The sequence below is a fragment of the Pavona decussata genome, unplaced genomic scaffold (assembly GCF_977016875.1).
Source record: "Pavona decussata unplaced genomic scaffold, jaPavDecu1.1 SCAFFOLD_48, whole genome shotgun sequence".
In the NCBI taxonomy this organism is placed as follows: domain Eukaryota; kingdom Metazoa; phylum Cnidaria; class Anthozoa; order Scleractinia; family Agariciidae; genus Pavona; species Pavona decussata.
Genome location: NW_028145470.1, coordinates 1362501 through 1375092, shown reverse-complemented (window position 1 = coordinate 1375092; position 12592 = coordinate 1362501). Strand labels below are relative to the sequence as shown.

General features: G+C 36.4%; 2 protein-coding genes across 4 annotated transcripts in view; one reads left to right on the top strand and one right to left on the bottom strand.

The window, feature by feature from the left end:
* Positions 1–1429: 1429 nt before the first annotated feature.
* LOC146481671 (protein-L-isoaspartate(D-aspartate) O-methyltransferase-like) lies at positions 1430–9972 on the bottom strand. Of its 3 annotated transcripts, XR_014864285.1 has the most exons (9): positions 9833–9972; positions 9662–9766; positions 8702–8733; positions 6867–6971; positions 6163–6283; positions 5170–5255; positions 3318–3489; positions 2387–2666; positions 1430–1975 (listed from the first exon to the last, which is right to left on the bottom strand). XR_014864285.1 is itself a non-coding variant. In XM_085107749.1 (8 exons), exons 1-8 carry the CDS (start codon positions 9924–9926, stop codon positions 2614–2616), a joined length of 768 nt encoding a protein of 255 aa, XP_084963875.1. In that variant the 5' UTR covers positions 9927–9972; the 3' UTR covers positions 1430–2613. The 3 variants fall into 3 exon arrangements, 2 of the variants coding, with proteins under 2 accessions (XP_084963875.1, XP_084963876.1); XM_085107749.1 differs by having other exon boundaries at positions 1430–2666; XM_085107750.1 differs by having other exon boundaries at positions 1430–2668; positions 3321–3489.
* A 35-nt stretch (positions 9973–10007) lies between these two features.
* LOC146481670 (citrate synthase-lysine N-methyltransferase CSKMT, mitochondrial-like) overlaps positions 10008–12592 on the top strand; it is a 4366-nt gene continuing 1781 nt past the window's right edge. Inside the window, exon 1 of the mRNA XM_085107748.1 lies at positions 10008–10310. Coding sequence (XP_084963874.1) covers positions 10232–10310 — 79 coding nt within the window. The 5' untranslated portion in view covers positions 10008–10231. The remainder of the gene's footprint in view (positions 10311–12592) is intronic.

Here is a 12592-nt window from a genome sequence, read left to right as displayed (position 1 = left end):
AGAAGTTATTAAAATATCAATAAAATTTACCTTGGGTGATCATACTCTTAATTCTTATGACCTCAGGGGTTGAATAAGCATTGATATTACAAGGAGAAATTTGATGCTGATCACTGTTAGGGCTTGAAGGGTTAAAGAAAACGTTTACTTAATTTGTCCAATAGAACCACTCATATAAAATTTGGCATAGAAAGTTGCATTCTAGGGACTCATTTGCAATATTGTTAGACTAACGGACGCTAGAGCCATTTGAAGTAAGGTTGACCGACTTTCAAACAACAAGGGTGGTTTTTCAGATAACATACCTCGGAAGGAAACGAAGTCGGTGAAACCCCATTTATTTGGCATTTCTTACGCAAGTAACTCATTTAATGCCTTGCTGCAGCAAACGTTTTTTTTTTTTTTTTAAATCAATGTTTATTTTAATAGACGATTTTAGCGCGAACGTCCTTAAAAGGGACTATGTCAGCTGGGGCACATGCCTAGTAGAGTCCCGTTGAGACCAATTTGCATGCAACTCGTCGCGGGATTTTTGCTTTTCTGCCTTTGAAAAAGACTTCAAAAATATCGCAACAAGCAGCTTCAGATGGAAACAGCCCTGAACTCTCCGACGGCATTTGAAAAAGTTGGGCCAACCATTTCGAAGTGCTTCTCATCAACGCACGCATGCGCCTGGGGTGACAGTCCCTTTAAATTTTAAATGGCTGTAAATGGTCATTCAGAGCGAGACTGGATCGAACGCACTTAACAATGATTACTTCAAGTTTTAATATTATACTAAACCAATCAATTAGTGACCTTATTTCTCAGCAATCAGTAGACAAACTCAACGATCCAGTGTTTGAGTCGGCCAATGCAGCGCATGCGACAAACACTATCCAGAGGTTTGGCGTATGCTAAGAAAATGCCCACTTGACGAAATTCAGCATATCATTGCAATTTGGGGAAGCCATATTGGCAATGTTCATGCTCTCATGATTCCATACAAACCCTTTGCCTCAGTTCTTAACTGGGTTAAACTATGACAGATCTTCAGCTTTTGTATGGAGTCACCAGAGCATAAAAGTGCCAATGCCCCACCCCCCCTCCCCCCCTCAATAGCGTTAGGATGCTTATGTTTGGCGAGCGTGCATTTTTTATTATACTCTTTTTGAATATCTCACCTAAAGGCCTGTTAAACGGTTTCAACATTTGACCAACATTCGTTCAAGTTGAACGGATGTTGGACAAATGCTGAATGGAGTCTTCAAACGGCTTCAACACCATTCCACATTTGTTACGCTTTCAACAATGTTGGACGACCTGTACAAACGCCCCCAAACCGTTTAAACGGACCTTAACCTCATAAAATCCCAAATTAAGCTTGTGATGTCATCACTTTAAGACAGACAGACAGACAGACAGACAGACAGACAGACAGACGGATAGATAGATTGATAGATAGACTTTATTTATGTGTCAAATGAAACTAACCGAGGGAAGACCCTCTACTGATAGGTGACACTCACAAGTTAAAACTCTAGGCCTCTATAAATGGGACTTATGCAAGCATGCGTAACTGAACAACTTTCAAATTTTGAAAGTATTTCAAAAAGAAGCCCTTCAATACAACTACTTTGCTTCCAATGAAAACATCAACTTTTCCTTAACACACCAGTACTACTCCAGAATGTTTTAAAGAGGCTCAAAACATGTTGAAATGATACAAAATCTTAAATAACATATGTCAAAGACTTTGAGCCAGTTATAATAATATACAAAAAATGCTCTTTGATTTTGAGAAGTTATGAGGCCCTAAATAATTTTGCTGTCCAAAGTTTAGATACGTGCTTCATTTTCCTGACCAAGTAATCCATACATACACCTGTAAACTATATAATGAACTGTCCCCTAGAATAAGACTGTTTTCCACTTACAAAGTTTCAAAAAGGCATTAAATAACTTAAAATAATTTCAAATTGCCTACAGGAATCAACTATATATGTTAAGGATGGTGCCTACTATTGTTACTGCGCATAAGTTCTGCGCATTGCAAGATACTTGGGTTTCCTATAGGTGGTGCCTACTAATAGAGAAATTTTTTTGCGCGGTTTAAAACTATACGGAGAAAGCAGAACTTACCAAATGCTTTTGGTATCTCAAAAGAAATTTGGGGGTAACCATACATTTTTCAGAGATAATTAGGCTTCAATTTAGGAAAAAATCCCATACATTGCTTTATATTTTGGTGGTTTTTAGAGATACTAATGTTTAATTATCTCTGAAAAATGCGTGGTTACCCCCAATTTTAGTTTTGGATTTCAATAGGCCTTGCAAAGATCTGCTTTTCCCGCATAGTAATAAACCGCACAAAAATACTTCGGTATTAATAAGCCCCGCCCTTAACAGACAGATCAAATGACAAAACTCTCATCAAGCACTGAGTTGCATGGTCTTCCTTATTACCATCCAGGCTATACTACTTTGAGTGTAGACTGTTTTATTGTGTTTTCAAGTCTCTTGTCATTGCCCCTTTGATCTTGCTTCCTGAAGTCAAACTTGCCAAACAAGTTGTAAAGATAGTAACAGCAAATGGAAATAAGGTGGCTTCCTTGTTGCTCCATATTTACTACATCAAAGAGTTAACGCATAGCCATTATAAAGTGTTCTCACGACTCTTGTCAAAACTCTAGAGAAAAGAGAATAAAAGCAGATTAGCTTTTACTAAAAATACAGAGAAAGGGACTGATTGGTAATTAATCAGGGATGACACAATGATTGTTTCTTTGCTGTTTTTAAAGTTATTTTATATGTATTTATTTACTTCAAATGTCCAGTGTGGTACAGTATCCACAAGGGTGTGACCTAAATACCAGATTGACAAGTTTGATACAGGTTTGACTGTTAACATAAATAAAAAAAATTAAAAAAAATAAACAGATAAATGAATGAATAAATGAGTGAGTGAGTGAATGAATGAATGAGTGAATGAATGAATGAGTGAATGAATGAATGAATGAGTGAATGAATGAATGGATAGATGAATGGATGGATGGATGGGTGGATGAATATATGAACGAATTATCAATCAATAATTATTGTAAGTTTCAATCTATTTAGTGCAGACACTCTCCAGACCAAATTGGAATTTTGAAATGTTAGTTTTTGAGGAGAGGGGAAAGTCAGAGTACCCAAGGAAAAACTTCTCAGAGCAAACACGAGAACCTATGTACAACAAACTCGACCCACATAGCCGGATGTGAGTATAAGAATGGAACCTTGGCCGAATTGGTGGGAGGCAAGTGTTTCCCTGCTCCGCTGTTGGAAAGAGAACTTACAACCTGGCCACTGATGTTTCTTATCACATAGCGGGACGTAGATCACTCCCATCAGGTTTTTCTTCACAATCTGTCCATCTTCTAGCTTGTCATGTTGTTCAAGGACTTGGTTTCTACCTTCTGCACCCACAGGACAAATGAGTCGGCCACCTGGTTTCAGCTGCTCAAGAAGCTAAAAGAAATGGATGTAAAATCATGAGAAATTCTAATATGTCTACCTGGAAGAAAGAAAAAGTGTTACTGGAAAATTTTATGTACATCTACTTTTCACTTCATTTTCATGCTCGCACTTTATGATTTCATCAAGCCTCAATCAAAACTTAGAGCCAGCTTGTATTATAGATGTATAACGAACATCACCACAGGAAATTTGAAAGGTCACACTTTAGGATTTCATCCACAGATTTAAAAGTTAGATCCACCTTCTGTAGCATAATAAACATCACCACAGCAAAGAACTGCTTAGTAGCTTTCATTTGAATGGTCACACTTTAGGATTTCATCACAGTTTCAAAAGTTACATCCACCTTGTACAGCATAATAAAACAGCTAATGACAGAAGATTTTGGAACTAAACATTTACATGTAAGATAAAGATCAGTGATGTTCTTCCTCCACTGATCGTTATCTTAAAATAATAAACAGTACCACAGGAAAGAACCACTCAATATACATGTACATGTAGGTAGCTTTCTCTTGAATGGTAAAACTATAAGATTTCATCCACAGACTCAAAAGTTAGAATCACTTTGTAAAGTGTAATAAAGAGCCGCACAGGAAAGTACTACTCAGTAGCTTTCATTTGAAAGGTCACATATTAAAAACCTCTTTATTATGGACACCAAGGGGACAGGAAAAAGTGTCTGTATTATAGAGGTGTCTGTTTTAGAGAAGTAGGCTTTATATGGATTCCGGTCTCTCAGGGACCAAGTGAACTGTATGTAATAGAGAGAAGTCCGTATTATAGAGGTGTCTGTAAGGAGAGGTTCCACTGTAGAACCACCTTGTAAAGCATAATAAACAATCTTCATATGTTTTAAAAGTACAGATTTTTTGGTGGAATGAAAAAAAGGAACTAGCTCCTGTGAGAGAATACAGTGCATCAAATAAATGATGAAACTGTAGGAGTTCTCAATATTTTATGATTTCTAGGTCCCTTTTGAGTTCTGCACCAATAATTAACAAATTGACGGCAGTTTTCTAAGGTCAATACTCTTACAGACAATACAATGACATCATAAAATGTTCAAAACTCAAGTGGAATGTTTCACTGCCTGGTTTTGAACATTAATTTTAATGGCATCATTTTATGGTCTACAGTGTATTTAACAATTATTCCACGAGCGCGCGTTGGATATGAGATGATAGATAGCCAACGAGGCGCGTAGCGCCGAGTTGGCTATAATCATCTCATATCCAACAAGCGCAAGTGGAATAATTGTTTTATTAAAAACAATCAAGAAATATTGCTAGATCTTACTGATTTCGCTGTGCAAGAACAACCAGAAGACAATTTAATGGTCGCCATTTCTTGGCCATGGTATAATTGCTCATATACCATGGCCGCTAAGCCAATCAAATCCCTCGAATTGCATTATACAATGATTCAGTTTTTAATAAAAGAGTATAGACCATAGAAAACTACTGTCAATTTGTTTTTCACAATAACATAGAAAAAGTACGATTGAAATTGGCTTTATTTTCTGATGAGAAACTGCACACATTAAATCTGACATCATTTCTATTGTCTGTGCTCTTATATACATTAGTTATGAGTCAACCAGGGTGCGTGAATTTTGACAGTTATTGTAAAATTCTTTTTTGAAATGAGACGTAGCAAGTCTCCACTCACAGCTGGTGGCATTTCTGAAGCTGCAGCACCAACATGGATAGCATCAAATGGCTGTCCAGGTGCATATCCCTTTCTTCCATCACCACCTACAGGTATGAAACACAAGCAAATGGAAATGAAATGAAAGTTTTCTTTTCTGCCCTTGAATTCTGCATCCCTTCCTCTTGATGAACTTTAAAACCAACACTGGTCACATTCAAGGGTGGGTGGGAGAAATTCTCAGAACTTTCAATTGGTAGTGTAAGGTTAACTGTTTAAGCTCACTAAGAAGAGGTGCCCTAACATAAGGTCCATTTTCTTTGGTGATCGTCCATTTATTCTCATTAGTTGCAAATCACAAATTGATAGAAATGTGTAATGAGAAGAAATTAGGTGATGATCACTGAAAAGGGTAATTAAAGGAAAAAAAAACTTGCACTGAAACCCATTTTAGTTCAATCATGAAGTGACTATATCATACTCTACCCACACTAAGTAAGAACACTAACCAAAACCACTGGATTATACCCTGATTTTGTCAACAGTTTACATGCATTGACTTGGACGTGTGATGTATGGATCAGGAGTGGCAACTGGTTAAATGTTTCATAGTGAAATACCACCATATATAATTGTAAAGACCAATTCTTGAACCAGTGAGCTTCACCCTGATGTTCAATGTACTTACTACTTCATGTACATGCAGACCCCCTGTTTGTGGTCTTCAAAATTCATGATCACTTGCATTACATGTACATAAGGATCTGATACTTTTGTCACAATTGTTTGTTTGTTATCTTCATCAAGAGAAATAAAGGCTTGGTAACAGTCAGGCTTTAGCCAGACATTGAAACGTTGGTGCCCTGAGAGTATGTCCCTGTATACAAATCAAGACATTGCGTGTGTATGTATTTCCTGTCCAAGAAAGGCCAGATATTTTATGGAACAAAATAACATCAGAACTGGCAGAAAGTTCCCAGTCAAAAAGTCAGCATAATTAAACATGGCACTTACAGATAACTTTTACTCTGTCTTTTTCTAAGAGTTCAGGGTTTCCTCTTTTGATATTTGCAATGGCGTCTTTCACAAGCTGATCAATATGATCAATTCCATACACTTTTCCTGTTTCACCAACCTGCAGATAAAAACTTAAGACTATCAAAGTTTTATTTTATTAATTTTTTTCTTTATACAGGAAAATCTGGTTAAACATTGTTAGTTTAAACAGAGTCCTGGTTGAATATTAAATAAACAGAACAAATAAACAACAACAAAAAAACAGTTATGTACCAATACTGATAGTACATAGAGACACTATAATAATGATGGGATACTAGCACTTGAATAACTAATAATGGCATACTTGTGCTTAAAGTGGTGTTTAGCCATGGACTTGAATATAGTAAGACAATTGCTGCTCTACAGTTATCAAAAGAGTCAATTATTCTTGAATTAGCAACAATTCATGCACCAAACAATCGAACTTATTGCTACACTTCTTAAGGACAAAAAATTGTTTGTCAAGGTCTTTTGGACAATACAGTGTATTGCCCCAAAAGACCTTGACAAACATCTGATTTTATCGTTGATTTTTACTCGTTTACGAAATATTTCAAACCAAAAAAAAAAAAATGATAATAAATAAACCACAACATATACATTGTATATGAAGGAAATATTTCTACTGGTTTTTACTGATAATAGGCTGAAATATTCACCATATAAGCCATGGCGGCTGTGAGATATCCACTGCCTGAGCCAACATCAAGAGCACATGCTCCCTCTTTGAGATGATTCTCAAGCTGCTGTAATGCATACACATGCTGAAAGAGATAATAAAGGTGTGAATGATTTCTCGCAGTTAAATATCCAAGCAGTTGCAAAAAGAAAGCCTGAAAAAAATTCAGCCTTAAACGGGACAACACAAGATAAAAATATTAATAAGAGCAAGGAAGATGTTTCTTAATTCATGGCAAAGGGAAAGATGAAACAACCCTTGGAACATAGATGGCTCACATTGCTGAACTTTAAATTCATTTCAAGGGTTCATACAAAGAACTTTCTAAGTGAATGCACATGCAGTGCTTTTTACTCTTTTTTTTTTTTAATGAAGAAGAATTTTATTTCACTACATAAATACTTATTACACTTTTCAAATAATTAAAGAAAAGAAAAAAAAAATAACACAACAACAGCAACAACAACTACAATGCTACTATTATTACAAAGTTGTTATAATATATTACCGTATTACAATTTTATATGACAGAAGTTTATTTTAAACGCAGATACTAAACACACGTACATACAAAACCAAACTGCGTAAGCCGTTGCATTATCGTGGCAGCTTTTAAGAAATTAGCTGAAGCTAATGTAGGTAAAAGAAGGAGCGTATTGTTTTTCGACAGCTGAAATTAACTTTGAAATTTTTCAATGCGGTATTTAAATTTAATTTTTTTTATAAAGTTGGAGAGAAGCAATGCTTCTTCGTTAAGCTTCCTGGGGCCAGTTGTTCAAAGGCCGGATAACTTTATCCTGTGGATAAGTCACTATCCAACAGTTTCAATCTGTGCAAAGATTTCAGTATTTTCTCTTGTACAAGCGAATATGCACACTCTAACCAGAGTTAAGTTTGGGAGTGTACGAAAACCTTGGACAACGTTTAACGTGGAGTATATTTTAGACCCTGTATAGTGCCTTATCCAGCGGATAAAGTTATCCGGCCTTTGAACAACTGGGGCCTGGTGTATATACGTCGCTTGATGAATAAGAGTGTGTAATTAAATTACTTTAATAATGGCATGGAGTTATTAAAGATTCCAAATAAGAGTTTTTCTTTGTTTGGAGTAAAGTTTATGTTATTGTTATCATTAAACCAAGACAAACAAGTTCTAATGAAGCGCTGAGTGAAGTGGCATTCAAGGAAAGTATGGTCAATAGAGTCCTGTTCCCCGCAGTAAATACATTCATTATCTGTTTTAATTCCGAATTTGTGAAGTTCTTTCTTCGTAACGATAATTCTGTGTATAAACTTGACGTGAAATTCTTTCATTTTATTTTCCTTGCTGATATCATGAACGGAATTGAAAATGTCACTCCATTTTTCTTCATCTAAGTTGAGAGTGGTGTCCCAACGTTGGGGACCAGAATGCTTGTCGTTATACGTTTTATTAATTATGAGTGCTTTTTACTCTTATTTTTTTTTAAATATCACTTTTTACAGCTGTCATCATCATCTTCTCCCTGACCAGGGAATATAGGGACTTTACAGCCGTACAATAAAAATATGAAACTGTTAGCTGATGAATGAAAGACATCCAACTAGAAAAGAGAAACTCAGATTTTTACATTTTTTTTTTCTGTTTTGTTTGCCCTGATAAGTTGATCAATTTTAAATGATTTTGAATGGAGCCCTTCAATTTATAACAGGTTTCATTTAAAGACCTCTGTAAAACAACACTGAAGAATGAGTTTAATTGGGAGAATGCTGGTTCTATTTTTAATTTGAAAAAAAAAAAGCAACAGATTTTGCAATGCTTTTTCAATAACTTACCATATGTGGTGCACTAATAGTTGCTTGGAAACCTAAAAGTAATGAGAAAATTGATACATAACACAGTAATTCACCCTCCTTATGAATTTTAATGAAATTTAACCTTATTTCCAAACTGTTGATGATACACCTTATGTGACTTCATATGACACATGCGTAACACAAGTACAACAAAACAAACAAACAAACAAAAATGAAATCAATTTATTTAAGTGTCAATGTATTTAGCACAGAGTACTTATATCGCTGGGGACACTCTCCAGATCAAATTGGAATTTGGAAATGTTGGGTTTTGAGGATAGGGGAAACTGGAGTATGCAGAGAAAAACCTCTTAGAGCAAGGATGAGAACCAACAACAAACTCACCCACTTTACAGGGGATTTATTAGAAACTGGGACCAGGATACTGGTACCCATTTAGTCTGAAGACTGCCTTTGGAGAGATTGAAAGCCAGTCTAAACAAGACAAAGTAATGAATGGTGACTGTCTATTCACCATTAAGAACCCTCCTACCACAAAAATTAATGAAAACCCTGACATTACGATGCTGAGTTTAGGAATCAAACCTGTGTCACATTGGTGGGTGATCAGTGCTCTCAACGTTGTACCAAAGTTACGGTTGTCGAATTGCCAAGTCTGAGAGTCATGTCTTTCAAAAATTAAAGTGAAAGAGTAGTTTTGTAGATTAACGGGAAATTTTACAGCTGTTTGTATGGAGGCACGCAAAATAGTCAACGTTTCGGTGACAGGAGCTTGGCAGAACAGAAAAGAAATCTCCAGATTTCAGATCTCTAGAGGTTGGCATCTCTGCCACTGAAAGCGACAAAATTGACTAAGACAACAATTCTTGTTTATTTTTTTAGCCTGTTATCAAAAGCAGAGTAAATGTTTTCGATGGAGCCAAACTTTTACAGTTAAACTCCACATATGTTTATATTAATGTTATACTTCAAACAAACCTATCGGCTGTGGAGAATCCTCAAAAGCACGAGATCTGCAGTAATGTTTTCTGTCAACTTTTCGTAGAGCTTCTTCAACTCTTTCACTTTTCAACACGCCATGAACTAAAATCGGGACAAGAAACAACGTTAAAACCTACACCTTGAACAAGGCAATACAATGCACTATACCTTTCAACTGCTCAAGGAGATCGCTGTTACTTGTCCCATGAGATCTCCACGCCATGTTTCGTAAAATTTGTGCAAATCTACTTGCAACTCCCATCCGCCATGACAGTTTACATTGCGCTGCGCAGTAAAAAATAGGCGTCACCTGCTGGCTTGGCTAATTGATTCGTCAGCTCATTCAAAATGGCGGTCGGAATGGTGAGATTTTGAGTTGCGAGAACGATTGTGGAAATATTGGTCGAAATTCGCCGATTACCTCCTTTAGAAACGTGATGTACTCACAGAAATTCCCAGAAGATTGTCAAAATTTTACTTTCATTGTTACGTTTGAAAAAGTAAGGTAGTTTTTCTACTGGCCTGCCCTTGAAAATCGCCGCGTGGAAAAGTAAAATTCATTTTCAAATGGCTCTGTTTTTAATTGGACGAAAATATGTTGCTCCATCCATCAAAGCAGGTTGCCATCTTTTGGCCTCACAGAAAGGTAAGAATTTTCTTAGGTGTGGGAGCAATTAATAATTATTGTGTTTTATTCCACATGTTACCTTGCGTGACAAACAATGTCACGTGGCACACCGGGTCACCTATAAACGTTCTCCAACAACAGTAAAGCAGAGTAAAGCTGCACTCGGGGAGATAATAAAGACATAACAATACAATAAACTAGTGAAAGGATAATTTAAAAGAGTGCTCATAGACCTTTTTCATAAATCTACGAACCTAATTTTAGAGTAAAAATTCTTTATACTGCGAGGCTGGTAAGGTTATTTTCATAAAAAAAAATAATAATAATAATAATAAAGAATAATTTATTGGCCGCCATTTATGAAAAAGGTCTATGAAAGCTACTCCATAAGACGTTCGCATGAAAAATTGACAAAACAGAATGTGTGGTTCCAGAAAATAACCATACCCCCACCACGGAGGGAATTGGAAATTCCAGAGGGGTGGGGGGGGGGGGGGGGGGGTCAATGGCCTAGGAAATTCCAGAGGGGAGGAGGGATAAATGGTTGGATAAGTTTCCAGAGGGTCAACTTCACGTTCATGTCAGACATAAATGTTCAAAATTGTAACTTACCAACTTTGCACCTTTGTAGATCTTTCTTGAAGACATAACTTCGTTTAACTGTTTTAAAGAAACCCTTGTTACATTAAAAACATGTTTCCCTTCTCCGAAAAGCCTTTGTAAGCGAAGTACTCCAACTGAGACAAGAAATCTATGTCTGCGTTGCGTGAGTCGGTTATTATAAAACTGTTGTTTGTGAAACTTTCTTGCGTAGAAAATATTGTTTACTGGCAACAATTGAATTTGTATCGATGTTTAAAAGGGAAAATTTTGTATGGCTATAAAGTGAAAGCCCCAATTTTACATAAAACTTTGAAATATTTGTTTGTTATTTTTGTATGCTGTGCGGGCAAAGGTCAATTCCTGGGGTCAATTATAGCTGGTTTGTCAAAACTGACCCGTGTTAAAACTTATTTTGTCCAAAGTATTTCAACTTAAAGTCCAAAACTATTAACTAAATTGCTATGCCAAAATTCAACAAAATAGAGCCAATTCAACATTCTTTTAATGCGTTATTGATCTCATCACAAATTTGCATAAGAACGTGAACATGCTAATTTCGTTTCGCGGCTCCATTTCGTCTGCGGTTTTAAGTTACGATCTGAAAGCTCTATTTGTCTCCCTGCCCTGCTAATGCTTATTTTGTCCCTGCTATTCCAATTCAATAGGAAAACTATTGACTAAAATAACTAGACTGAATGATTACCAGGAGAAAAATCATCAATTGAATAGAACTAAAGCGATAATCTTTTTGATCTCCTAAAATTTGCATAGGAACATAAACATGACATATGCAAATTAAATGAAAACACATTTTTGCATTGCCGGACTTATTCCAACAATTTAGATTTAAAATCTTTAGCGAAGCTAATGGTAAAGTTTGATGTCAATGACCACAGGTAAATATAAAACACAACAATTATTTCAGTATCAAGAACTTTTTGGCAAACTCTACCTGTGAAATTAAACGGCGCGTGCTCTTCGATATAGCATATTTTCTCCTCGTGTAGCCAGTTCTTGATATTTCTGAAATGTTCACATCAAACTGATTTTTGAGGCATTCTTTTGAAATTAAACTTTTTCAGAGGGGGGTGGGGGTGTATTCTGTATTTAAGGAATTTCCGAAGGGGTGGGGGGGGGGGGGTGAGGGGTTAAAAAAATACCTGAAAAATGGAAAATCCTGGGGGGTGGGGGGGTCCTATGTGAAATTCCCTCCGTGGCGGGGGTATGGATATTTTCTGCCGGAACCACACAATCCCTATTAAAACAACCATTGCCAGCCATTGGTCTTGCTGATAGTGGTTGCCCTACCCTTAGAAAAAAAAAACAGTCATCAAGAATTTAATAGAAATACTTTGGCTTAATAGGTCTTAGTAGTGGGCTATTCAGGAATTGAGTGCTATCACCACTACACCATCCCTGCTCCATAAAATAGCTTCAGCCATGGTGGTGTGGTGGGAACAGTTACCAATAATTATTGAGCTGCAGCAAGCCAGAACTCTATTATTGAATATAACACGGCTCTCATGTAAAGCAGTTTTAATTTGCTTGTGATTTCATGACTCCGCATCAAGAAGGTCCGTTTTCCCCATTCAAGGCATTTTCTGGATTTGGGTGTGATGTTGCAAGCACAGGATATAAGGAAATTGCTTTTTCCAAGAACAGGGTGGCGTTTTGAATGTGAAAACTTTCTAAAACAG